The sequence below is a fragment of the Danio aesculapii genome, chromosome 5 (genome assembly GCF_903798145.1).
Source record: "Danio aesculapii chromosome 5, fDanAes4.1, whole genome shotgun sequence".
Taxonomy (NCBI): Eukaryota; Metazoa; Chordata; class Actinopteri; order Cypriniformes; family Danionidae; genus Danio; species Danio aesculapii.
This window is the reverse complement of record NC_079439.1, coordinates 25,476,012-25,502,530: the sequence shown is the minus strand read 5'-3', so window position 1 is coordinate 25,502,530 and position 26,519 is coordinate 25,476,012. Positions and strand designations below refer to the sequence as shown.

At 36.7% G+C, this 26,519-nt stretch overlaps 3 protein-coding genes across 3 annotated transcripts; 1 reads left to right on the top strand and 2 right to left on the bottom strand.

Annotated features, from left to right (window-relative positions):
• Positions 1–296: 296 nt before the first annotated feature.
• On the bottom strand, positions 297–9,480 carry slc25a15b (solute carrier family 25 member 15b). The gene is made up of 7 exons (XM_056457723.1): positions 9,319–9,480; positions 7,790–7,887; positions 6,967–7,225; positions 5,316–5,453; positions 5,024–5,199; positions 1,502–1,660; positions 297–1,413 (listed from the first exon to the last, which is right to left on the bottom strand). The coding sequence occupies exons 2-7, from the start codon at positions 7,842–7,844 to the stop codon at positions 1,292–1,294; spliced, it is 909 nt and encodes a 302-aa protein (XP_056313698.1). The 5' UTR covers positions 7,845–7,887; positions 9,319–9,480; the 3' UTR covers positions 297–1,291.
• A 795-nt stretch (positions 9,481–10,275) lies between these two features.
• Positions 10,276–17,235, top strand: mrps31 (mitochondrial ribosomal protein S31). The gene is made up of 7 exons (XM_056457722.1): positions 10,276–10,446; positions 10,696–11,112; positions 13,072–13,224; positions 15,006–15,155; positions 16,060–16,130; positions 16,241–16,378; positions 16,989–17,235. Exons 1-7 carry the CDS (start codon positions 10,328–10,330, stop codon positions 17,210–17,212), a joined length of 1,272 nt encoding a protein of 423 aa, XP_056313697.1. The 5' UTR covers positions 10,276–10,327; the 3' UTR covers positions 17,213–17,235.
• A 2,031-nt stretch (positions 17,236–19,266) lies between these two features.
• Positions 19,267–26,006, bottom strand: si:ch211-114c12.2 (uncharacterized protein LOC336578 homolog). Its single transcript, XM_056457721.1, is given in 11 exon segments — positions 19,267–19,873; positions 20,060–20,212; positions 20,335–20,409; positions 20,524–20,547; positions 20,550–20,571; positions 20,664–20,757; positions 20,848–20,978; positions 22,869–23,507; positions 23,870–24,541; positions 24,636–24,697; positions 25,771–26,006. Coding segments are annotated over 9 exon segments (1,842 nt in total). The 5' UTR covers positions 24,677–24,697; positions 25,771–26,006; the 3' UTR covers positions 19,267–19,873; positions 20,060–20,068.
• Between the last annotated feature and the right edge of the window lie 513 nt (positions 26,007–26,519).

Genomic DNA, 26,519 nt, shown 5'->3' with positions numbered 1-26,519 from the left:
TATATCTGTTTAATAAATCTGTTTTGCTTAAATGCACAAAATACATTGCCCATATTCACTGAGAAATGGATACAAATATTCATTTTCAAAATGGACTATACTCAATTTTGCTGAGCACTATATATGCATATTATTTATAGTTTATCAAGAGAAGATCAAGTTTAGACTAAATGCTTAATATGTACTGACAAACAACCCCACCTGTGGAATGGTTACACTTAGGGGGTTAACCTGTTGGCACATCAGATTACTGCACATGGTACACAGAGTCATTAGTAACAGGAAACCAGGAATGCTTAGATGTTTTAAAACTTTACTGAATAGCTAGTTTATTTTACAGGACTTTGAGATTTTAAAAATGAGCAAAAATCTCATAGGTAGACTAAAAATTTAGTATTTGTAGAATATATGGTTACAAATGCAAATGATTGAGATAAAGGAGTGATGAGACCAGTGTTAACAGTGCAATAAACAGACCACTTCTGCTGTGTCACAAGACGTTCAGTCAACACTGAAAATACACCATGATACAATAAAGTTTCCAAACCCTCAGGCCAAGCTCTAGCCAAATAAAAACACTAATAAATATATATATATAAAAATAACACTTCACATTAAACTTTAGTATGTCATTCATTCAGCTTAGTCCCTTTATTCATCAGGGGTCCCCACAGTGGAATGAACCGCCAACTTATCCAACATATGTTTTACACAGCGGATACCCTTCCAGCTGCAACCAAGTACTGGGAAACACCCATAAACACTCATTCACACACATACACTACGGCCAATTTAGCTTATTCAATTCACCTGTAGTGCATGTCTTTGGACTGTGGTGGAAATCGGAGCACCCGGAGGGAACCCACACAAACACGAGGAGAACATGCAAACTCCACACAGGAATGCCAACTGACCTAGTCGGGACTCGAACCAGTGACTTTCTTGCTGTAAGGTGACAGTGCTAACCACTGAGCCACCGTGTCAGTTACTGTATATGAATTACTAATTTTATAGTCAATTTTTTATATTCGTGTTGTATGGATTATAAACAAACACGAATTAACAATGACTAAAAACTGAATATTTATAAAGCAACAGTAAGAGATTACGTACTGCCTCAAAAAGTATTGATGACTGATAGTTTATGATATATTTAAGGCGTTAATTAAACTGAATCTTATTGTAAAGTGTTAAAATAAATAAAGCCCCATTATAAAACTGTTAGTGTGCGCACAAACCATGGCACATTAAATGAAAAACTGTCTAATGCTAAAAAAACGAGACTGAAAGGTCAGCTGTCAAACTGTGCCATCATGAATTTGCGACTGGCTTCATAACCCAAGAACAAAGCACCGTTTGCTGGAAACGTCCGAATCATAGTGGGAGTCAGACCAGAATATAGAGCCCTTACACCTGAAAATAAACAAGACATATTTAAATCTGCTTTTAACTATTGTTAATGTGTAGATATGTAATATTAATGCTCAGATCTTAGTCTTACCTTCAGTTCTGAAGATATGCATAAAAGTTTTGAAGAAGCCTGACTGTCTGCCTGTCATTGACATGACCTGTATCCTGGATTTAACACAGTCCATTGGGTAAACCACCAGCCAGAGACAAGCTCCACCAAAACCTCCACTGAACACGATGGGGGCGACACCTACGAAACACAAACACACGTCACAGCCGATACCACCAGACATGTCAGATCTGAGAGTACATACACAAACCACAATCATGAGCAAACGATGCAAAACAGAAAAACTTGAGTATGTCAAGAGCAACTAAAAACAAACACTTTAAAATATTCTCTCTGCTCTCCAAATCCACATTAATTTATCAGAAATGATGAACATTTATTCAGCTTAAAGTGCAAATGAAATCAAAATAACCATTTAATTTTATTACTAACCAATTAATCATGGCATTAAGAAAAAGAAAATAGTTTGCCCTCGTTATCTAAAATTAAAATCTTAAATGACACTTCCTGTTTGTTTTCAAGGTATTGGGGTTGGCTAACCTACTTAACCACACCTCCAACAAACAGAAAGGGTGAGGTGGAGGTGTCTGTTAGGTTATAATAATTCTCCCCAAACCCTTTTCCAATCATTTCTGAACAAACTTTACTACATCAAATCAGCTTTGAGTAGAAAAAACATGCCACGCCCACTGTTTTTTCATTTAATATTCCATTTCTCTAGGACAGAGATGGCCAAACTAGGGTCTGTGGGCCAAAGTTGGCCCATTGTAACCTTTGATTTGACCCACCATCCTATCTGAGAAGAGAGGACGAATGATGCGGATGGTTTAAATATTGTAATTTCAAATTTAACGTAACCTTTTATTTGTTTGTTTTATTGTTAAGCTACAAAAAAGCTAAATTATTTGCTAAACTATTAAATGTTTCAATTTAAATGCTGTAATTTAGTTTAAAATGCACATACTGTCACCCAACAGATAGAGGACAATGCAGAGACTTTGAGCAAATCATGGCAAAGGCAGGCTCTGCTTGACTAGTGTATCCAGCATTGAACTTCACTGTGCTTTAAATGTGACTGTTTTTATTGCAATAAGTTTCATTAAAAAGTTATACTGCATCAGTTAATATGATTCAAGGTGAAGCTTTAATTTTTTTTTTTTATATTAGGAAATAAATTAGGAAATTACCCATGACAGATTTAATGTAATATAGTTTGGTATATTTATCTTTGGCCCACGGCTCTCAATGATATTTGGTTTTTGGCCATTTATACAAAAAGGTTTGGGCATTTCTGCTTTAGGCACTGCGTCACAATAGGAGAAAAAAATGGTAGCAGCTTCAGGTTCATACAGACTTTAAAAGTTCTGTGGAATCCATCATTTTTGGTGAATAAAAAGTTTTTTTAATTATAACAATATTTTAATTTAAATTAAAGTCTGTATCAAATCTCATTTGTGGCATTGAAATGGTAGACACTGGTTTAAAGTATACAATTAGTGTTATATTTGTGATTATAATGTGGGATATACAGTTAAAGTCAGAATTATTAGCCACCCTTTCAATTTTTGTTTTTTAAATATTTCTCAAATTATGTTTAACAGAGCAAGGATATTTTCACAGTATGTTACGGCTAGAATAAAAGCAGTTTTGAATTTATGTACCATTTTAAGGTCAAAATTATTAGCCCCTTTAAGCTATATATTTTTTAGATATTCTACAGAACAAACCATCATTATACAATAACATGCATAATAACCCTAACCTGCCTAGTTAACCTAATTAACCTAGTTAAGTCTTTGAATGTCGCTTTAAGCTGTATAGAAGTGTCTTGAAAAATATCTAGTCAAATATTATTTACTGTCATCGTGGCAAAGATAAAATAAATCAGTTCGTAGAAATGAGTTATTACAACTATTATGTTTAGAAATGTGTTGAAAAAAATCTTCTCTCTGTTAAACAGAAATTGGGGGAAAAATTATTCAGGGGGGCTAATAATTCTGACTTCAACTGTATGTGATTTTGAATGTAATTATAAGGTGAAACCAAGGACTAATTATTACTTGTGGACAATATAGAAAGTCAAAATTTTTTTAAATAATATAAAAGCCGTTTCTGTCACATTTACTGTAAATGTATCCCGGGAGCCACATGTAGCTATTTTATTTTGTCTATATATTTTTGTTTCTTTGAGTCTTAAAGTGACAGTTATCCACTAATTAGCATTTTATGAATAAGCAAGCATTTTGGGTTCTGCTAAAATTGTTGATGCGTTGCTAAGAAAAATGTAAATTGCATAATGGATGCCCAGAGGGTAAGACAATTAACTGCAAATGTTCATTATCACCCTTGCTGAATATGAATATTGAATTATATTAATCTCAAACAAGGGTGACATGATGGCTCAGTGGTTAGCACTGTTGTCTCACAGCAAGACAGTCGCTGGTTCGAGGCCCGGCTGGGTCAGCTGGCGTTTCTGTGTGGAGTTTGCATGTTCTTCACTTGTTTGCGTGGGTTTCCTCCGTGTGCTCCGGTTTCCCCAAGTCCAAAGACATGCACTACAGGTGAATTGGGTAAGCTAAATTGGCCGTAGTATATGTGTGTGTGTGAATGAGTGTGTATGGGTGTTTCCCATTACTGGGTTGCAGCTGGAAGGGCATCCACTGTGTAAAACATATGTTGGATAAGTTGGTGGTTCATTTCGCTGTGGCGACCCCTGATAAATAATGGGACTATGCCGAAGCAAAATGAATGAATGAATAATCTCAAACTCTGGTCATTTTACCATTCAATTAGTATTAACATTTTTCATTTAAACTGTAAATGTGAGGTACATTTGAAGACAAATTTATTAGCCCTCCTGGGAAATTTTAATTCTTTTTCTAATATTTTCCAAGAGATTTTTAATTAATACAAAAAATTTCAACACATTTTGAATCATAATAGTTTTAATAACTAATTTCTTATTTGTCTTGGCCATGATGGCAGAGTACATTATATTTTAATAGTTATTTTTCAAGGTACTAGAATTCAGATTAAAGTGCAATTTAATGGCTTAACTAGGTTTAATAGGTTTACTAGGCAAGTTAGTTTAATTAGGCTTATCATTGGACAACAATGATTTGATCTGTAGCAAATTGAAAACTAATTTAATATTTATTTAATCTCCAAAACATTAGTCTAATAATGGCTGAATTGTCCTTGTTTTGTTAAACATCACTTATAAACATTTGAAAAAGACTTCAAATTTCACAGGAGGGCAAATAATTCTGTCTTCAACTGTGTGTGCCTGTTTCTTATCTCTGACACTATCAACAGGGTTAACGAGGATCAGCTCTGTTTAAAAAAAACAAAGACTTCCTTGTTTACTGAATGACATTAATAAACGACTCAGGTTTGCCATTTCATTAAACACACACTAGAAAACCCCAGACCAATCAATACATGAGAATCTAAGAATGCTGTTAGTCATCATGCTGTCAATACTTCAGATAAAGTCATTCTAATGATAAAATGTAGAAACTGTCAGTCTGAATGTTTCCATACCTATGTCATCCTTGCCACAGTGCATGTATTCGGCAAAGAGAGAGCGGCAAAGCTCATACGCTCCAAAAAAACAGAAATACCCAGGCACCTCACGGGCAATGGTTGTGGTCAAACCCTGGAAGAAGCCTGCAGGACCATCATTATGCATAATGGACTTCATCACTGACCAAACTGTGCTGGAATGTACAGACATACAAAGAGAGTAAAAAGGTAGTAGTGCTAGCTATTAAAGATACGAATAATAATGCACAAAATATCTGCAGAAAGGCTTAGGTATCAGTTCAATCCTTACTTCTGGCTTTGGGTGATCTTGCCGGAGGATGCCATCTCGTGCATAGCCTGCAATCGACACTTCACAAGCTCAGTGGGACATAACACCAGAGAGGAGAACACAGAGGCCACGGAGCCTGCACAGGCTTTCTGCATATCACTGAACACAAATAAACATACAGAGCAAAAATGGGTTCAACTGATTTTCATATTATATTTTTGATTTTTTTTTTTGATTGTTCACATTTTAAACTGATTCTGCAGGGATTATATAAATTAATAAAATGTCACAGTAAAACATTTATATTGTTACAGAAATGTATATGTTAATATATACTCATCGGCCACTTTATTAGGTACACCTGTCCAACTGCTCCTTAACTCCAATTTGTAATCAGCCAATCACATGGCAGCAACTCAATGCATTTAGGCAACAGTAACTCAAATAACCACTCGTTACAACCGAGGTATGCAGAAGAGTATCTCTGAACACACAACACTTCCAACCTTGAGGCGGCTGGGCAACAGCAGCAAAGACAACACCGGGTGCCACTCGTGTCAGCTAAGAACAGGAAACGGAGGCTACAATTTGCATGAAAGCATGGATCCATCCTGCCTTGTATCAATGGTTCAGGCTAGTGGTGGTGGTGGTGTAATGGAGTGGGGGATATTTTCTTGGCACACTTTGGGCACATTAGTACCAGTTGAGCACTGTCAACGCCACAGCCTACCTGAGTAGTTGCTGACCATGTCCATTCCTGTATGACCACAGCGTTTCCATCTTCTGATGGCTACTTCCAGCAGGATAACGCACCATGTCTTAAAGCGTGAATCATCTCAGACTAGTTTCTTGAACCTGACAAGGAGTTCACTGTACTCAAATGGCCTCCACAGTCACCAGATTTTAATCCAATAGATGGATGTGCAGCCGATAAATCTGCAGCAACTGTGTGATGCCATCATGTCAATATGGATTAAAATGTCTGAGCAATTTTCCAGTAGATTGTTGAAAGATTAAGGCAGTTCTGAAGGCAAAAATGGGTCCAATCCGGTACTACTAAGGTGTACCTAATAAAGTGGCCGGTGAATGTATACATATTAACTTTCTTGAAATGTTTTTGTATTTATTTTAAAAAGTTTTTGTATTTATTTATAAATTAATTATCATTTTTATCTCTGTAAGTGTGATTGTGATTAAATGTTCAATATATCTGTATTATTAAAATTGCACCAATTTTTCATCACACATAAATTACAATATATCTGAGGAAAAATAATAAATGAAACTAAATATTCAAATATTTCACATATTAGTTATAGTTTAAATCATTTTAAAGAATTATATAGTTTTTGTTTTAAAAGACTATACTAAATTAGCCAAAAAAAAAAAAAAAAAAAAAAATCACAGACGTCTTTCTTAACATTATAAATGTCTTTACAATATAGATACATAGATAAACACACAGCCTTTTATTCAGTATCAGTAATTAGAGCACATCTTTCTTGAGCACATGATTTCTCAAAGCCTTTTGAAAGACTTGAAAATTTAGAAAATTCAGCTTTCCATCTAAGAAAAACGTTACAATATATTCAAACAGCAGATGTGAAATAGTTTGAAATATAGAATTGTTGAATACGGACTTAAACAGAAACATGAGTCAAACTATACGTGCCTCAGCTCAGCCCCTTTCCCCTGTCCAGAGACAAAGCGAACCACCTCCTGGCAAAAGCCGTAGCACATGAAGAGCACGGAGTTCTCTGCGATGTTGGCCATGAGGGCCGGTGTGGTGCCTTGATACAAGCCTCGAAGGCCCACCTGTCTGTACGTGGACACGAAGCAATCCACAAAACCTCTGTACAATGTGGGAAACGTTTGCATTTTCACCTTCGCCGTGTCCAAAGGTTGACCACTAAATACACAAGCTGCGCCCCCTGAAGAGGGAAGAAGTGCAGGAGAAAGAGTTTTTGTTAATAAATGTAATGTGGACTGTAGGATCATAACATTTAATCATCAATAAATAACTGCATCTTTCAGCACGTTGTTCCTTTTCATGGTTAGAAACTTTAATAAATTTAGTAGCCGGTATTAAGCACAATATATTTAATTCTATTGTTTAAAATGATGGAGAAATGTTTTATTACGTAAAAAAATACTTCATTCATTTAAAGGATATCAGTGTTATGAAGCAATGATCTACAACTATTCCACAAACAGTAGTATACGCTAGATACTAGATCACGCTCTTATCAGCATGAATCTAAACAGGACAGATCGGGTCAGTGAGTTTGTGTGTGCGTGTGTTGTAGGGACTGCTGAGACAATAGATCCAGACTGTGAAACCACAGTGGTAAGCAAAATCACAGCTCAAAGGTCACATAAGGACTGACAAAAGAAAGGTTTGCAATGCAAACTGTGGTGAAGTCTCCATCATCACAGTGGTCTAAATTATGTTACTAATTTTTCCTTTAAATGACCCCGACATGAAGTGAAGTTACCTATAGCGCCAGCAGAGAGGTCTATCACAGCCTGAACCACCGGATGTGGCGCCATCGTTAAATATGCCAAGCGCTCCTAGAAATCCTAATTCAAAGATCTGTGCAAAAGATCAGAGAAATATATATATATATTAGTCTATTTAAAACACAGATCTCATCATTGCAGATGATCACAGGGTAATAGCAGATCAATCACTGCATAACCTACATAAACATTGTTTTGAAAGCAAAATAGCATTAGATTGAAAGTCTTGTCTTACGTGAAAACGTAGCGAGCTTCCTTTAATTCAAACAGAAATTTTATTTCCATAATTCATATTATCAATTTTTATACCAAAAAAATAGTTATACAGGTTGCAGCTGAAAGGCCATCCGCTGCGTAAAAACATATGCTGGATAGTTGGTGGTTCCTTCTGCTGTGGCGACCTCAGATTAATAAAGGAACAAAGCCGAAAAGAAAATGAATGAATGAATGAATGAGTTATACAGTTAAAAATGATTAGTTAAATGATAAATAATCCCATATCATACCGTTCAATTTCCAAAAACAAGACTAATTTATTTGTTTTTATTTTGTTTCATACATTTAAGTCAATCAATTTCCTTCCTTCGGTTTAGTCCCTTTTTTATCAGGGGTCACCACAGCGAAATGAACCGCCAACTTATCCAGCATATGTTTTACATAGCAGATGCCCTTCCAGCTTCAATCCAGCACTGGGAAACACCCATACATTCTCACGTTCGCACACATTCATACACTAGGGACAATTTAGTTTTATTCAAATCACCTATAGTGCATGTCTGTGGCCTGTGGGGGAAATTGGAGCACCCGGAGGAAACCCATGCCAACAGACCCAGCCGGGGCTCAAACCAGCGACCTTCTTAGTGTTAGGCAACAGCACTAACCACTGAGCCACAGTGTCACCCCTGTTTCATACAAATATTTGATTTTTTATTATTATTATTTATTTTTATTATTATTTATTTATAATTTATTTATTATAGTTGTTTGCTGTGTGTTCAACATTGATGACTAAAAGCCCTTCTGATATTAAAAAAAAAAACTTTTGAAAGGTTTGAAACGAGAAAGGGTGATTTTAAGATCCTCAGAAAAGTGCTTCCCCCTCAAGATTCCTAGCTGAATTAGTTGCAGCATGTTTGAAGAACAGGCTTTACTGTGCAGAACTAAACATTGTTACATAAGCAGAGCACAGAGCTGAATCTCAAGTTTCATGAGGCAACAAAGTTGAGGGCGCCTACTAGAGAAAGTCACAAGCACAATGACACCATGTGGCACTGAAGAAAACTCACAAACCCTGACACAAAGCCACGCTCTTCGTTTATCTTCACTGTACACTGTGTCCTGATGCGGTCTCTTTCATATTGTGTGGCTGTCTTTAGTGAGAGACTAAATAAAATACCACAAACGGCTGCTTACAGACTGACGAGTTTTTGCATCACTATGGATAGAGATTGAACATCTGTGAAGTAAAACTGACAACGTGAATTTCAAACCCAAGCATGCTTACCTCATTTGACGAAAGCGCTTACAACGGAAATATGTATCGCGGTGGTTTGATTCATGTTGTTAGCCTACTGAACTGACACATTTTGCGATCGATTGATTCATGTCCTCTCGCCACAGACCCGTGTGTAAAAGACAGGGATGTAGCGATATCTGCTTCGCGAAAGAATTGTTCAACTGTGTCGAATCTTTTCAAGGAATTGTTTAAAACGGTGGCCACGAATCTACTGAATCAGTCAGAGCGGTTCGTGAACGACTCATCGAACACAACGACAACTATAGGAAAAAGTGGCTACGGTTATAAGGCGAGGAATTGTTAATTGTCGAATTATGTAACCGCTGCATATTAAAAACGGGAAAATATTAAGTGCATGTACGCAAATGTGGCGACGTTTTTAACGTAAATAATGTGTAGGATCTTCTAAGACAAAATAATTCAAAGTAAACTCTTAATTTGTGACCATGATGATAATAAAATTACACAACAATATGCAGACGGGAAAAATGCCTTTTATAATAATTTTGAAATCATTGTAGTCTGAACATTTATTTAAAATAGATTTTAAATTATAGTTACAATTAAAATAAAATAACAAAAATAATTTATTATAATACGTGATGTCGTGACTTAAAGAATCAACTGAGTTGTTTTTAACCACTCTGCTCAAAAGAATCAACTCGCATAAACGACTCGTTCGGGCTTCTCATCACTGGAGGGATGGAGGTTGACAGCAGCAACAGCAGACCCCTCCCCTGGACCACTTTATGAGTTTGTCCCTGTTCCGGTTAAAATCTAACTGAATTGTATTGTGTCTGTATCTGAAACAGACCAATTATAAAATAAAACCACAATATTGAAGTACTATTAAAAATGGTAAATTAGTAAATTCACATTAGTCGATTCAGGAAAAAACCCGGAACTTGTATACGTCTCCGGCGCCTGTCGGACAGCTGACAGCGCTGCACAGGGAAACGTGCATGGACGACATTGAGGTCTTCTAAGAGGGGCAAATATGTACAGAAGATTGTTGATAAATATACATCAGGTTCGAAATGGTTTAATTCATGCACAGAATACACGAATACCCTCCACAACATGTAATGAAAATGAGGGTTTTGCTCACACATTTTGGTAAGTTGCAGATTTACGAAACTGACTGATGACAGATTTGATCAGACCAGTATTTTATATTAGTTATTACTATCTGCAAATCCTAAAGTGATCTTATAACTAAATAACGCAGATATCGGAATAAAAAGTGATTGATTGACATGTATATTTTCATTGTATTGAATATGTTTATGCAATGTCTAATACGCGTATAAATGTTCATTTCACCACAAACATTTCTTTTTATAAATATAAACAAACTGTTTTTAGGATCACCGGTTCAACAAGCCACAGGCCATTAGGAACCAGCGGCATCTGTTTTAGTGACAATAAAGAGAGCTCCACATCCCTGTCAAAGGACAAAGAAAAGACCCAAGAAGAGAATGAGGCTAAAGCTGAAGTTGGCACTGATGGGCATGGGAACACAGAAATGAAAAAGACCCCCGATATTTCAAATACAGAGACTGAAGTAGAGGTGAAACCTGAGGACATCAAGAGATCTCACAAGTCAAAGACTGGGAAGGAGAGTCTTTTGGAGCTGCTTGGGGCGATGAAGGTGGATGTCACTACTGTGCGTAAAGTGAGACCCCCAAGATTTCCACGAATCAGTGAAAAACCCAGCACAGAGCGAATGGAAAGCACACAGAGCATGTTTCAGGATGCCATAGCTGAGGGATCACAACAGCGGTGAGTTACACATGTACACATATAATATGGGACTCTGGACCGTCATGAGGATCATTTTTGGACATTTCGATCATCTTAGCACTGCACATTACTAATAAAAATTAAGTTTTGATATATTTACAGTAGAAAGTCTTGTTAATATTGTGATTTTTGGTATAAAGAAAAATATATATATTTTCTTGACTGATAAATTGATATAATGTATTTTTGGCTATTGCAGCTTAAGGTTTTTAGTACAATTGCTGCATCAACTAACCTCCTTTGAATTAAGAAATAGCTAGAGAAATAGTTACATTTTTTAGATAAGTTATGTTAATGTTAGTTTAACAAAATACAACTCAACTCTATTAATTATTAGCTCCATTAAACAAGCCAAACGTTTGATTTTTGAGTTCTTAAATATTAACTAAAAATAACTATTACCTAAGATTAGCAAGTGTTTTACAAGTAGATTTATTATTATCATCAGCAGTTTAAAAAAAACTTTGTACACTGTATATGTTTTATTTTATCAGTTTAGTTCAGTTAGTTAATTTTAACGAAGTCTTAATATTTATAAAGTTTTATAAATATTTATAGTAAATTTATAGTAAATCAGAATATTTCCATTCAGTATCTGGGGCATGTCATAGAGAAAATCAAACATTTATTTGAAGATAAATGACCGAATTAAAGGGATAGTTTACCCCAAACTGAAAATCTTGTCATCATTTACTCACCCTTCACTTGTTTCAAACCTGTTGGAGTTTCTTTCTTCTGTTAAACACAAAAGAAGATGTTTTGAAGAAAGCTGGAAACCTGTAACCATTGACTTTTATAGTAGGAAAACAAATATTGTGGAGGTAAATGGTTACAGCTTTCTTGAAAACTTGTTTTGTGTTCAACAAAAGAAAGAAAAGGGGAGAGCAAATAGTGAGGATATTGTAAGCATTTGGTGCTGTGATGAATGACACTGCCAATACAACAGTCTGAATATTTTCAATTGGTGTTCTAAAAACCTGAAATAATAAAATAAATAAAAATATTTTGAGGTACCTATGATAACAATAGCATGCATGCTTTATTTTAACTGTTTTTATTAAACTTTTTATAAACATAGTATACACATAACATTTACTTAAATAAACAAATAGATTAAAAAATAATAGATACATTATAATAATAAATAAATAATAATGACAACTTGAAAAAAGATAATATATAAAAAAGCAAAAAATAGATAGATAAATAAATAAATAAACTCCAATATAAAGACAACAACTACAACAAAACCACTGGCAACATTTCAAAGATTAATATGTTTCGATTAATGCCCAGGTATGTTGAAAAATGTCTGATTTCTCCAATATAAAGATCTTATTCAGCCTTTGTGTCCATTCTGTCAAAGTAGGTCGGCTGGTCTTCATTCAGTTCACTGTAATTATCTTCCTTGCTGTTATTAATAATATATGTAGTGCGAATAGGTTAGACTTACTGAACTAATCAGGGGGAAGCCATCGAGCAAAAAAAAATACTGGGTGCATGTCAGATCCTAAAACTTTACTAATCTCTCTTTTAACCTCCTGCCAATACACTTGTATTTTGGGACATTCCCAAAATATGTGAACATAATCCCCCACTTTTCCACAATCTCTCTAGCACTGTGATTATTGTAAAGAACTATCAAATTTGTTGACCACTAATGTAACTCTTAAGAACCTCATCTTCATCTTCCAGTATCATGCATGCTTTATTAATCAAGATCTGTTATATTGGAGTTTAAGCACTCACATTTTTCATACACAAGCGCTGAACCATAATGTCTATGACAACGACACTTCCATGTGTGTATTAATATGTTAAGAGGTAAACAACTAGATTAGTGTTACATTTAGATATAATAAACATTTGGGATGTCTGAACAGCTAATTATCCCTGAAGTGAAAGTGAAGGCTTTTTCTTTATTTGCATGTATTCCAGCGAGACCTTGAATCCAGCGCTGGTTGCTGCAGCTTCTGCAGCCGCGTCCACATTGCCAAACAGCCAACAGGTGGAGTCAGAGCTCCTTCAGCAGCTGAGGAAACATGAAGCAGAACCGGACGCTCAGAGGAGAGCCGACAGACAGAACATAGGGTGGGCTATGAAAAAATCCACATATTTTCTAAATGCTCTTATTGGTCTTGAAATGAACGATTGTTTCTAGTGAATTATACTTTACTTCTCTAACAGTTATGTCTGTTTGAAGGGATAGTTCAGCCAAAACTGAAATGCTCAAAACCTTTAACAATTGAATTCTGTTGTATTTGTTTTCCCAATGGTCAATGGTGACAGGTTTTCAGCTTTCTTCAAAAATCTTCTTTTGTGTTCAACAGGAGAAAGAAACATTTATGATCACTTGAGGATGAGTAAATAATGAGTAGATTTCCATTTTTGGTTGAACTATCCCCTTAACTGGACCATTATCCAGTTAATATAGAAACAAGTCAAACAAACATTTACAGGCAAAGCAAAACTAACACCCGTGGCTTCTGACAATACATTGAGGCCTTATGAAGCGATTGATTTACACGAAAATGACTGTTATTTAATGCATTATTAGCTAAAATGATCCTTAAGGCTTCATCTTCAGGTGCTGCGGGAATAGTTTTGTTTAGCTTGTGTATGTATTTTTCGACACTTAATGATTCACCCCAAAAATGAAAATGACCTTATCATTGATTGAAACTCAAGTGTTTTTATAAACTTCCTTCTTACATTAAACACAAAGAAAGGTTTTCTGAAAAACGTTGGGTAAAAGCAGCAGCCACTCACATTTATGGTAGGAACAAAAAAAATACCATTGAAGTCAATGGCTGTTTTTCCCAAAATTCTTCAGTATATTTTCTTGAGGTGTGAGCCTACACTGGTCTCACGGTTTGGTTCGGTTACGATTATCATGTCATGGATTTGGTGCAATTCGATATCTCGGTGCATTAACGATGCTTTCCATATACAGTTTTATATTTTAGTTCACAGCACATGAATTCTTGTATTAAAATGTATAAATATATTTATATATTATTTATAATACAATTTTGTCCTTTAATACAAACAGTCAGACTTGTAATTTTAAAAACTCCAGTACATGCACTGAACAACATGAGTATTTATAGCAAATAAACAAATATAAATCTCCTGCTCGCTTTCTGAGCCTTGTCTAGCGAGTTGTGACATTTTTATTATTGGTTACGTGCTCAATACGCGTTTGTGTCTGTATCCAGAAGTATCGCTGTAACAGCCGGGAGGAAAGGAAAAGTTACCTCACGCCAGCAGGTCAAAGGTCCACAGTGAGAGAGAGAGAAATGAAGTTTACTTTCGTTTTCTCCTAAACAGTGAGATGTATCTTCAGTGTCAGTGAAAGACTGTCCAGCAAACTCACACGCAGTGAATTGTGCGGAGTTTCTGCGTTTTTAAGTAGTTGGAGTGTTTTAATTACTTGCGCTCGCCTCCCTCACAATAGTAAGCTACTGCAGTATAGCGTATTTGTGATAAATGACGTAATAACCGGTTAGGATCTATTACTGAATGGATACCAAATTGTCCGCATCTGCATTGCGGTGCACCGAATACACAATTAATTTTGACACCTTCCTTTCTGTTCAATGGAAGTAAGAAAGTCGAACTGGTTTGGAACAAGTGGAGGATGAGTAAACGATGACAGAATTTGGTAATTTTTGAGTGAACTATCTCTTTAAATCTGTGACAAAATATGGAAAAAACTGCAATTGAAAAACATGCTGTTTTACATGAAGTAGGATTATATTTGTTGATGAATACATTCATATTTAAATGTATGAAATATTTAAACAGGACAAAGTGAAATATTCATACATTTGCTGAAACTATCATGTGATAATCTCAATCTTTACTTTCAGAGACATAATTGCTGATATGAAAGTTGGGAAAAGGCAGATGGGCAGATCAAACAGCAGACCCAGCAATCAGATCCGTTTTGATGATGACGGACAGGGATATACAGATGACAGAAGCGTTACCAGTGAACTGGTGAATGGAATTCACAGAAGGTAGTTAATAAAGTTATTTACACATGCACTCTGATTACAAAAACACATCTTTAAAAAGAAATGGAGTAAATGACTCCACAACCACAATAAAACTTTTATTTATTTATTTTTATCTATTTACTTGTTGAAGTTAATTTAATATGTTTATGTTTGTGTGTATAGTTGTATACATGTATGGAATGGATATGTACAGTGTATGGGTATGGGTATGTATGGGTATGTATGTGTGTGTGTATACAGTTGAAATCAGAATTATTAGCCCCCCTGTTTATTTTTTTCCCCATTTTCTGTTTAACAGAGAGAAGATGTTTTCAGCACATTTCTAAACATAATAGTTTTAATAACTCATTTCTAATAACTGTTTTATTTTATCTTTGCCATGATGACAGTAAATAATATTTGACTAGATATTTTTCAAGACACTTCTATACAGCTCAAAGTGACATTTAAAGGCTTTACTATGTTAGCAGGTTAGGGTAATTAGGCAAGTTATTGTATAATGATGGTTTGTTCTGTAGACTACCAAAAAAATATAGCTTAAAGGGGCTAATAATATTGACCTTAATGTTTTTTTTTTAATTAAAAACTGCTTTTATTCTAGCCAAAATAAAACAAATAAGACTTTCTCCAGAAGAAAAAATATTATCAGACATACTGTGAAAATTTCCTTGCTCTGTTAAACATCATTTGGGAAATATTAAAAAAAGAAAATGATATTCAAAGGGGGTCTAATAATTCTGACCTCAACTGTATATATTTTTCTGTTTTTTTCTCGCTGGTTATATGTTCCTAAAAATGTTCTATAAAAATGAAGTAAAACTAATAATAATAATAAAATAAAAAGGCCAACTATGCAACTATGAAGAAAAAGGCCACTTACCGTGTGTATTGCTTTGCTTCAAAGGAAGAGCTCTTTCACTGGAAAGAGGTTAAACATCTTCTCTCCGGGTATGGAGCAAGAATCATCAGAAATGGGTAAGACATTGTTCTATTTTAACACATTAGTACTGACATATTTGTGTTTTGTATATGAATGCACATATGTCTGTCTGTATTGACTTATTTTATCCTGCTCTGAACATTAGGCATGACCCTTTGGGATATTGATCTAGCCAATCAAATTGTTCAGTCTACAAATCAGATGCCTCGTAATGGCTTTGAGGAGATGATCCAGTGGACCAAAGAGGGCAAACTTTGGCAATATCCAATCAACAATGAGGCTGGTGAGTACAGTGTGTAAGAACAGGCTCCAGCCATCTTCCTGGTTTCAATTCTCTGCACCTTAACTTCGGCTGCATCTCTATCAGCTCTTTTCCTCAGTAGTCAGGGTAATTATCAGGGAGTCAGCCAGTTTAAGGGCTATCTCAATAGCAAAATTGCACTGGATGTTCATGTCTTTAAATGTCCCACAATACACCATGAAAATCAGGGTGCATTGATGCTCACTATGGTCCCTTAGACGAAGTTTGAAAGTGCAAAACATGAATTACATGAACCAAATCTTCAAACATAACGATATATATTGATTTTTATTTACATGAACAAACACAGCTAGACAGGTTAAGAACAATCTAGCAAACGTTTATAATTGTGTAATGCTTGAAAGGTTGCTGGTGTTTGAAACAATCCAATAATGTAGCTGTAATGTTCTTTAAAAAACTTAAAATTTCATGATGTTATACAATGAGGATGTTCCCACGTCCCAATGTCTAGTGAACCAAGCTCATCCCTACCAGTGCATGAATTCATGTAAACGACCAACTTGATCTACGACCTCGGGACCTGATTGAGACGCACCCTTTGTCTTTTCACAAATCATGCCATATTCCTCAGGTCTGGATGAGGAGGCGAGTGTACCCTTCCATGAGCATGTGTTCCTGGAGAAGCACCTGGAATCGTTTCCCCGGCAGGGTCCAGTCAGGCACTTCATGGAGCTTGTAATTACAGGCCTCTCAAAGAATCATCACCTCACAGTTCAACAGAAACAGGAGCATATAGCCTGGTTTAGAGATTACTTCCAGCAGAAAGATGATGTAATGAAAGAGGCTCAAGCGTAACTTCACTGAAGATCAAAACCAGAGAAGTATGTTAAGATTCTTACTGCAGTAATTACTAGTAGAACTAAGCAACAGTTGCATACATAATCTGCTTAAGTCTCGATTGTCGTCGTTTCTTTTTGGTCAGATGTATTAAATATACAACCTGCTGCAGATTGTCTGATTGTGTGTTATATTAAGACATTAAATCTTTTTCATTAAATTGTATGCTGCTCGTGATTCAGCTTACTGGTATGTTTTATGTGTTGTTTCAAAGCAATATGAAGAATTCTACTAAATATTTGAGACAGAAACAGTTTTCCGTATTAACGCCAACTTCCTTTCAAAGCAGGTACAGGGTGTCCGCTGGGTCTTAAAGTATTAAAAGTTGATAAATCAATGTAGAGAAATTTAAGAAATGTAAAAATTATTTAAAAGTCTTAGATGCTGTTTTGCAAGGTATTCAGTTTTATATCATTTTTGATCATGCAATGTACGCTAAAGTTTGCCTGGATTAAATCTGCGAACATCAGGATGCTGTGTAGTTTATGAAATCAATGAAATTCTGCTAGATTCGACATCATGCTGCTTTGTTTACTACAGTAGCCAAGGCAACACCATTATTTCTGCAGTTTTATAGGCGCCAACTTGCTGAATTAGCTAGGTTTAATAGATTTTTAGTCAGGATATGAATAATGTCTAGTTTTGGATTACTTTCTTACATTAATATTTAGTAAACATACTGTAAGTCATAGGTGTCAAACTCAATTCCTGGAGGGCCACACCGCCGGAGCTCTGCAGTTTTGTTCCAACCCTATTAAACACAGCTGATCCAAATAAAGGAATAAAGGAGGTGTTCAAAAGAGTCATGAACACCTTTAGTTTGAACAGCTGTGTTTGATTAGGGTTGGAGTAAAACTGCAGAGCTCAGCCCTCCAGGAATTGAGTTTGAGACCTATGCTGCAAGTTAATATTTGCCAGGGTTTCCAGTTAAAGTGGTTATAAGGTCTTAAAATGTATTAAAAGAGCCTTAAAAAGATCTTTAAATGTATTGAATTTCACTCTCTGATTCCTGTATGTACTCTTGAGGTAGGGAATATAATTTAAACTCATAGTCGAATCCCTTATGTGCATTATTTAGCAATAGAAGCTGATGAATGTAAATATTAATTAGGCGTTGTTGCATCTAATTTGTTGTGCTAAGCCGTACATGTTTTTTAATGACCACATAATGAATAACTTGCAAATTATATACATTTAAGGGAAATTATAGAAACTTATGCTTGTCCAGTTTAATATAAAACTAAATCTTAACTTTTCTGTAATACTGCATAATGGAATTACAAACTTGTATTTCAGAAGTCCTGTAAATATATGCAGCCTTATCTGCAACCCATTCCTAGTGAGAAAATATATTCCTATTATACAGTATATAAGAGTTCTTCACTGCTTATTTATATTTTTCGTTAATCACACACTAACCACCATAGCTCAAGGCTGTTAAATATGGACACATACAATAAACTAACTTGACTGTAGACCAATGGTATGTACAGTTTACTCAATTTTGAAAACAGCAATGTCATGGTTTAATAGTTTAAGGCAGGTTTATCAAATTCAGTTCCTCAAGGGCCACCAGTTTTTGTGATTTAAGACCCCACGGATTCCGATACATATGTACTTGACCTTTCCCTATGAGCTCAGTAGATATCCTGCCTATTAGTCAAGATCTTCAGTAAATTAACGTCTTTAAAAAAAATCTGGGGTGCCCAAGCCTGTTTCTCAAGAACTACATTCCCGCAAAGATCACTCCACCTTTAATCAAACATACCTGAACCACCTTGATGTTCAGAAATACTTGATAATTACAGAACGGCATGTTTGAGCAGGGTTAGCACCTGATTCTGCACGAAAGGCAAATCTTTACAAACAGGACAGAGCACTACTGTATTGAATGCAAGCATATCCGTCATCGCTGCTGTATAAAAAAAATCAGTATGAGACTACTGGATGGCTGAAATACATGTGCAAGCATATTTTGGTTAGTATTTAAAATAATGATCTTGAGTTGAAGATATCTGACAACTCCAGTTTTATTCAAAGTATCTGATTACAAAGAATGTACATGTGTTTTATGAGCTACACAAACAAAACTCTTCAGGGACGTCAATTATCAACACATGGAGCTCAACAAAAACTCTTCATCAAATGAAAGCTAGTCTTTGTACATCATTCAGCAGGGATCAGGTCGCATGATAAAGAGTCTTTTAACAGTCACTTTCAAAAAGCAGCTATTCAGACACTGATGTTTGTGCTACGACTACATGTGGGGAAAAAAACAATCCTAACTGAAGCAAAAAAAAAAAAAATCTTATTTTCACAAAATTATGGCAGAGAGTACATATATTTGTACAGGTTCATTTTAAATTACAAAAAAAAAAAAAAAAGCAACTAGTCTGTTTTTCCAAACTCTGAAAAGACTAATGCACAAGTCGAGACTATTCAGTTGACCTCTATAGCACACCAACGAAAACAAAGATGGAAGAAACAAAAATACTTTGGTGATCTTTGTGGTTTTTACAGAGATTAGCTCAAACTATCATACAGCAAAAAATCAGGTGAGGAGGAAGGGCAACTCTGGAGAGATGCTCAACACTGGACACTTGCCTCACCAAATGAAATCTGAAAGAGATAAATACATTATTAAATAACATTGAAAACAAAAGTACAGTAGCAGATGTGATAACTAGTTTGGATAATATAGCAGTTAATAAAAAAAAATTATATATATATACACACATATACATATATACACACACTATTTCTGACACTGGCAAAAAATATTTAAGTGTGTAATTTGGGACTAACCATTCTGGATCACCAACGGCGATAACTAGTGGCTTGACGCTGATGGGGCACTTTATGTCGCAGTGTCTGCAAGTTCTTGTATTTGGACATGATACTTTGACTCTTTTTGAAGACTGACTTCTGGTTGAAGGTTGGTCTTGGAATCAAAGTACTCTTTAAAAAAAAAAGTATTTACTTTAAATGTGTACAAAAATAACAAAATATTTAGAAATGCTGTCATTTAATCATTACTATTAGCACTTAAATTCAGGACTCAAAAGAAATCACTTCAATACCATCAAAGGTTTCCTGATAACTCCATCAGGTGCCGATGGCCTCTTTACTCCAACAGCTGGGCGGAAACCAGGCCTCTATATACAGAAGAACATAAAATCATCACCAAATAAAACAAGACATGCTTTCAGCTTTTAAAGCACTCTCTTTTTATAAATCTCCTGAAATCTACAACTGAAAAATTCAGTCACCTGAAGTGAAACGGGCTTCCTCTGAGTTTTGGTGGACTTCCAGAAGACCTACAAAAAAATAAAGTAAAAATTTTACTTGATAGAACCGTCTAATGCTCAGTGATCAGATTCAGTGAGCAGAAGAAAAGATTCTTATTTACCTTCTTTCTTTCGGTTCCTGTGAAGAGCTAGGAGGACTTTGCAGCTTGGTGAAACGTTCATTTAATGTCAAATTTCCACGGGATTCTGATTCCTCTGAAAGGACAATATTTAGAACGAGAAAGGTTAGAAACTGATAAAATATCACTAGCATATTTGTAAATCAGTTAAAACGATGACTCTAACCAGACTTGCTCCTGGGTGCCTTATTCCTCCAAGGTGCACTGTTCCTGGGACTAGTACTGGGCTTGTGGCCTGCCTCCCAATGGGAAACCACAACAAGGTCACGTGAAAGTCGTCTGTCTATTGGTGAGGAGCTGAAAAGAAGTCAACAATGTGTGAACTAGTGCTGCTTATGGTCTGGATGCAGAAGCATGGAATAAACAGAATCATCAAGCATTCATAAAATGCAAAGGCATGCACAAATGTTATCTGATTTCAAAGTGGAATAGACTTGTGCCTTGTGCAACATTTTCTCTCTTCGGTTCACTTCAACTAAATTACTCAAACATTCACAGTCTTCATGAACCCAATTGTATTGCTGTAAATGCAGAAGGACCAATTTTATGGATTAACTACATGGGTACTTACAGCAAAGCAAGCCCAACATCTCCATGGTTCAGTTTGAATTGGTAGAATAATTTTCCCTGATTCAACTTGGCCTTTAGCAGCCATCCTTTCGCTAATGTGAATAACAGACCTTGGCAGACTCAATGAGTGGACTGAAGGACGCCATGTAGGAATCTGATTATTCTCCAAAAAGTGATCAATTAGCAGGTGAGCGCTTCCTTTTTTCTCCAGAGTTGACGAGCCAGACGCACTCCTCTTAACCTATCCTTTCATAATGAAGACTGCAAATATTTTTTTCTGCTGGAACACTCATTTCATGACTTAACTGTTGGTTTGCAGCTCTGGATTCTGTGTTGACATCAAGATAAGTTTACGCTGAGTGGATCTTCTGAACGGTGTATTGAGTTGTAGCATTTTTGGCCAGTTCTCCTTGATTAAACTTCACACAGCTTGTGCATTACTTGGGTTTCAATCATCTTCTCTGTATATGCATCTTCATGAATCTTCCCTTAAATCCTTAAGCAGATCTTCAGTTCCAAAACCTCTTTTGAGGGAACTACAAATGAATGGTTGATATCTGGTAATCATATTTCACTAGACAAAACTGTATTGTGCCTCCTTTTCAGTGAAGAGTTTGGTTGTAGAGGTACGTGTGGTCTCTGGTCATCAACATGGCAATTCAGAGCATAAAGTAGTTTGTAAAAGTTTAAATTTTTCATAAAACCACCCATGGGATGACAGTGGTTCACTTTGTTCCCATCTTGTTGATCTGTCATGAATGCAAGTCTTCTTTCTCATCGTTCTTACTTGAAGAGGCCTCGTTACAAGAAATTACTATGATTATTGGGCATTCATTTTTGGAGCATGGTCATCTTATTAGATGCTGACAAAATCTTTCAGTATTCTATTAAGCAAAGGTACATGCCTTTACAAAAGGAGTTATTTTTGTTCTTAATCTGATTTCCAGCCACAGAGTCAATCGGTTTCCTTCATCCAGCCAATCATCTCAATTCTTCAGAGGGTACAACTTGATAAGACACATCAGCAGTAATAAAATGTTGAAAATGCTTGGCAGTGTAAAATTCTTCTCCACTGAAGTCCATTAAAATATTTCCATTTTCCAAGACTTATGCACTGTCCATGTCCCACAGTCGTGAGATTGAATTTTGCTTGCGTTACTGCAGTGAGCTGCATATTGGGGCAGACCATTGTAGGTATATCATGACAGACCCTCCTTCAGCAAAAAGGTAAGAATAAGGATTAAAAAAACCTTTTCCCCTCACTGAAAGAAATGTTAACCATCCCTTCTGGGTGAAAGTCGATCTGGATGCATCATGGAACAAATGTCATGTGACTTTTGGTCAAAAAAAAAAAAAGACTGCTGTGAAACTTTTGAAAGAGCTTGCTTATCTCTTATCACATTCTCTTGTTGAGGACAGAGGTATTCTGGACAATGACAGGTTTAACATCATACTGTTGAAAATAATGAGGAAAACAGGCATGATTTTCTTTTTTTCTCATCCATTTCATCATTCAGGTGACACCCATTTGTTGAAAGTTGTGCCATTGTAAAACAGGAAGCTTGACCTTCTAAACATCACGCGCCCATTGCCACAATGTGAGGGGTGATACCATACCTGTGTGCGCTCTCAGAGCGACGGGATTCCACCTTTGTTTCGGAGTCCCTCTCAGCAACTGCAGTCTTGGAGTCGGTGTTGGGGGATGACTCTCTAGATGATGGCATCTTTTTGAGTGGCATCTTGCGTAGTGGCACTGCTGAAGAATCTTTGCCATTTTTTGGTGTTGTCTGAGGCTTGGGTTTCTGGACTCTTTCTGATATTCTTGGCCTTGGTGGTGGGAGTTTGAACTGGGTCACAGACTCTGCTCTGAACCTCCGTGCCTTAAGCAGTCGGCTCTTATCAACAAGGGACAAACCACGACCTCTGAAGCCCCGGAGAGGAAGAGGTCTCACAGACAGTTCCCTGCGGAAACGCTTTGGCGGCCCATGCTCCAAACTGCTAAGTGGAGGTGGCCGTCTGAAATCTTGATTCCTCCTCTTCATTGGTCGTCCAATCTGCCTGTCCTGTAGTCGCATAAGCGGATAAGGTCTGATCGATGAGCCAGATGGGGGTGGGCCAGGTCTTCGTGCCGGTGATCTGTAAGGGGGCCGAGAGTGTGGACTGCCCCCTCCTCGGTGTGCAAATTCCATGCTGGGGCGCCGAGACTCCCTTCTAAGGTCTCCATGCGGTGCACGTTGATCTCTCTCTGCAGACCACCTACATATCCATTACAAACAATACAAACATGTTGGTTATAATGCCAGTTTGTGCAGCTTGAGCTGTGTGGAAGCTCTTAACTTCTATTAATTTAGATCCAGCCCCAGGCTATTGAATGCCATATCACTTCTGTGGTGGTATAACTTTAAGTGGGAAATGCCTCAAATGGTTTTTACATTTTCTCCAGACAGACTGTTTGACTTTAGGGGCTTTATTATTACATCCTGTGGTACTTTACAGTGACAAAAAGCTGAAGGTAGCTGGGATTTACTCTCACCACCCTGCAGTGTGTACTTGACTTTGCAAACTAACACATAACTGTATAATTAAACTACCCAGCTTGCACAGCTTCATTCGTGTACCTCTCTGGATATGAACTCCTTCCATGAAATTCTCTGGGTTTTCTGTGGGGTGGGCCAGAGAACCTCGAATCCCCACTGTGGGGATGAGGGTAACCTCCTGGGCCATTCCAGTGGTGCCCACCAAGTGCTGGTCGGCCAAAAGGCCTCTCCCGGGGTGTGGGGCCCCAGCTCCTGTCATGCTCCTGAGGGCTTGGGCGTCGCTGTGGTCCCCTGAAGGAATTATGAGGTGAAGGAATCCGTCGTTCTGATGGAGGGCCATGAAAAGATCCATGTCTAGATGGAGATGTGTGTCTAGGGTGGTTTCCATGGAATACTGGTGCTCTGTGGCTAGGTGGTCCATGTATAGAGGTATGAGGGGATTGCCTGTGCTGTACTGGGGGAGGGCGACTTGAGCGGGGTGGTGATGGCCTCCTGCGGCCTCTCTGTGAATCCTGTGAGCTGGGATATGGATGGAAGTGATCCTGGTTCTGCATCCACTGTCCATGTGGTCGCTCTCTGCGTTCACCCATGAGCGATGAGGGTCTCTTGGGGTAGGGCTGGGATCCGCTACTGTTGTTAACTCTCCAACTCGGAGGGGCTTTTCCAGGAGGCCCTCTGAAACCTCTCTGGCTTCTTGAAGGGGGGCCATATCGCCCTTCATGATTCATGCTATTGTAGTTGTCTGAAAAAGGCCTGTAAGAGAAACAAACATAACATTTTTTAGTCTCACTTACATTGATAATTGTATAGTTCAATCAGAATTAAATATTACATATCTAAAGCAAACCTGTGTTTGGAACGAGGAGATCCTGATTGTGGTCTCACCATTTTTTCAGTTTTATCACCTATCTTCAAGTGAAATAAAAGACATTAAATATTAATCTTCCAGTTAAAGTAATGTAGCATGCCTCACGAACAAAACAAAAAAAAAGTAACAATTATTAAACCACACTGAACTGAGCTAAACTGAACTTAAACACTACAAACTGAACTACACTGTTCCAATTTACTATGACCTTTTATGTGAAGCTGCTTTGACACAATCTACATTGTAAAAGCGCTATACAAATAAAGGTGAATTGAATAATAAAAAAAAAGAATTGCAAAAAAAATAACAAATATTGACTCAAGTTTAGTGTCTGAAAATAAAATTAAAAAAAATGTATTAACACCAACAAGTTCTTACAATTAATAACCAATAATACTTCACATAATGTTAAGTCCATACAAAAAAATCCAAGTTATCAATCTTAACGTATCAGTGCAAAATTAATAACGATAAAAACGTTACACGTTACTCGGAGAGTGTGTGCCATTTTTAAAGTTTGAGGACATGTACCGTTTCTACAATGCATGTTAACCCTTTTAAACCAATACAATACAGTACAACACTGCTGAAAGGTGATGCAAAAATAAAAATCACTTAATGCGTTTACCAGAGACAATGTGACTGAATGAAACAAACTAACACACAAATGCAAGTTTTAGCGTTTTCCACTACCTTGGTTAAATCATTGTAAAATTAAGCGAATAAACCTAACTCGACGACACCACATTCCTGGCCTAACGTTACATGAACGCGTGTCTGGGCCGACAAGGCCGTGAGTCACATCCAAAATGGTCACTCGAAACAAATGTACCAGCGCGACGTTTCACTAGTAACGTTACACAGCTAATGCAACAACAGCTCTAAAACAATAGAAACAACATTAACGCTACGTTAAAGGCAAAAAGACATCGAACAAAACAACACACTCTTCCGTTTTCGAGCTAATGCGAAACTACGACAATGCGAAACCATTTTTACCACAGTGCTATGCAACAACATCAGTTATGCTAACAATTCGTTTAAGCTTTTCACTGTTAAATGTCTACGTTACTAAAATCCGACAAAGTTGACTGGCTGAGTTGTTTTGACATACCCAATGTTGTACGAAACTGAAAACAGATAGGCCGTGATAGCTAACAAACGTCTTCTGTTAGGCGTCGGTCCACATCTGACCAAAAAAGAACCGTGAACGTTTCCAAAAAAGCAAACACTCCGTCGCTTTCGTCGTTACATCGAAGTTTCTCCGTAAAAAAAACGAGGGGTCTCCGTGAAATTACATTCACACTGACTGAACAGCTGCAGCCGTGACGTCACCTGAATGGGGCGCGTTCACAACCAGACTGGGACAGGAACTGACTGGATTATTGTCGGCTCCGCCCATTTCGTTGCTTTGTTAGTATGTTATACTATTTTTATCACGTATATTATACAGTAATCATTATCAGTATTTGGTACTTGTTTGGGTAAAATGCATAAATCATATCAAAATAAAAAAATAAAATGGGAAATAAAAATAGGCCTACAGTACCTACATTTGCTCAGCCAGTGCTAAAACCTCAGCTGTTGTACCGTTTGTCAAACTCCGTCTCTCTCTCTCTCTCTCACTCAAGACTATTACATAACTTGGTTAAAACAAGATAGCATGGACACTTTTAATTACATTAGCTTGTCCTATGCCTAGAAGTTGTTATTTGACTGTCTTGACTGATATGGTATGAAGATACTTTTTCAAGTCATTAGAATAATGTGAATTGACAAGATTAAAAGACCTATTAATATTCTCTGGTTCCTGCACAGCATTATAAAGGGGGTTGTTCACAAAAAAAAAAATAATTCTGTAAT

Bases quoted from the DNA above. Each gene is read 5' to 3' on its own strand.
- slc25a15b (XM_056457723.1), bottom strand. From the start codon at position 7,844: ATGGCGCCACATCCGGTGGTTCAGGCTGTGATAGACCTCTCTGCTGGC. The intron at 7,226-7,789 runs GTAACTTCACTT...TTCCCTCTTCAG, and splicing joins CCTCTCTGCTGGCGCTATAG to GGGGCGCAGCTTGTGTATTT. The intron at 5,200-5,315 runs GTAAGGATTGAA...TGTACATTCCAG, and splicing joins AAGATCACCCAAAGCCAGAA to CACAGTTTGGTCAGTGATGA.
- mrps31 (XM_056457722.1), top strand. From the start codon at position 10,328: ATGTACAGAAGATTGTTGATAAATATACATCAGGTTCGAAATGGTTTA. The intron at 11,113-13,071 runs GTGAGTTACACA...CATGTATTCCAG, and splicing joins GCTGAGGGATCACAACAGCG to CGAGACCTTGAATCCAGCGC. The intron at 15,156-16,059 runs GTAGTTAATAAA...TTTGCTTCAAAG, and splicing joins GTGAATGGAATTCACAGAAG to GAAGAGCTCTTTCACTGGAA.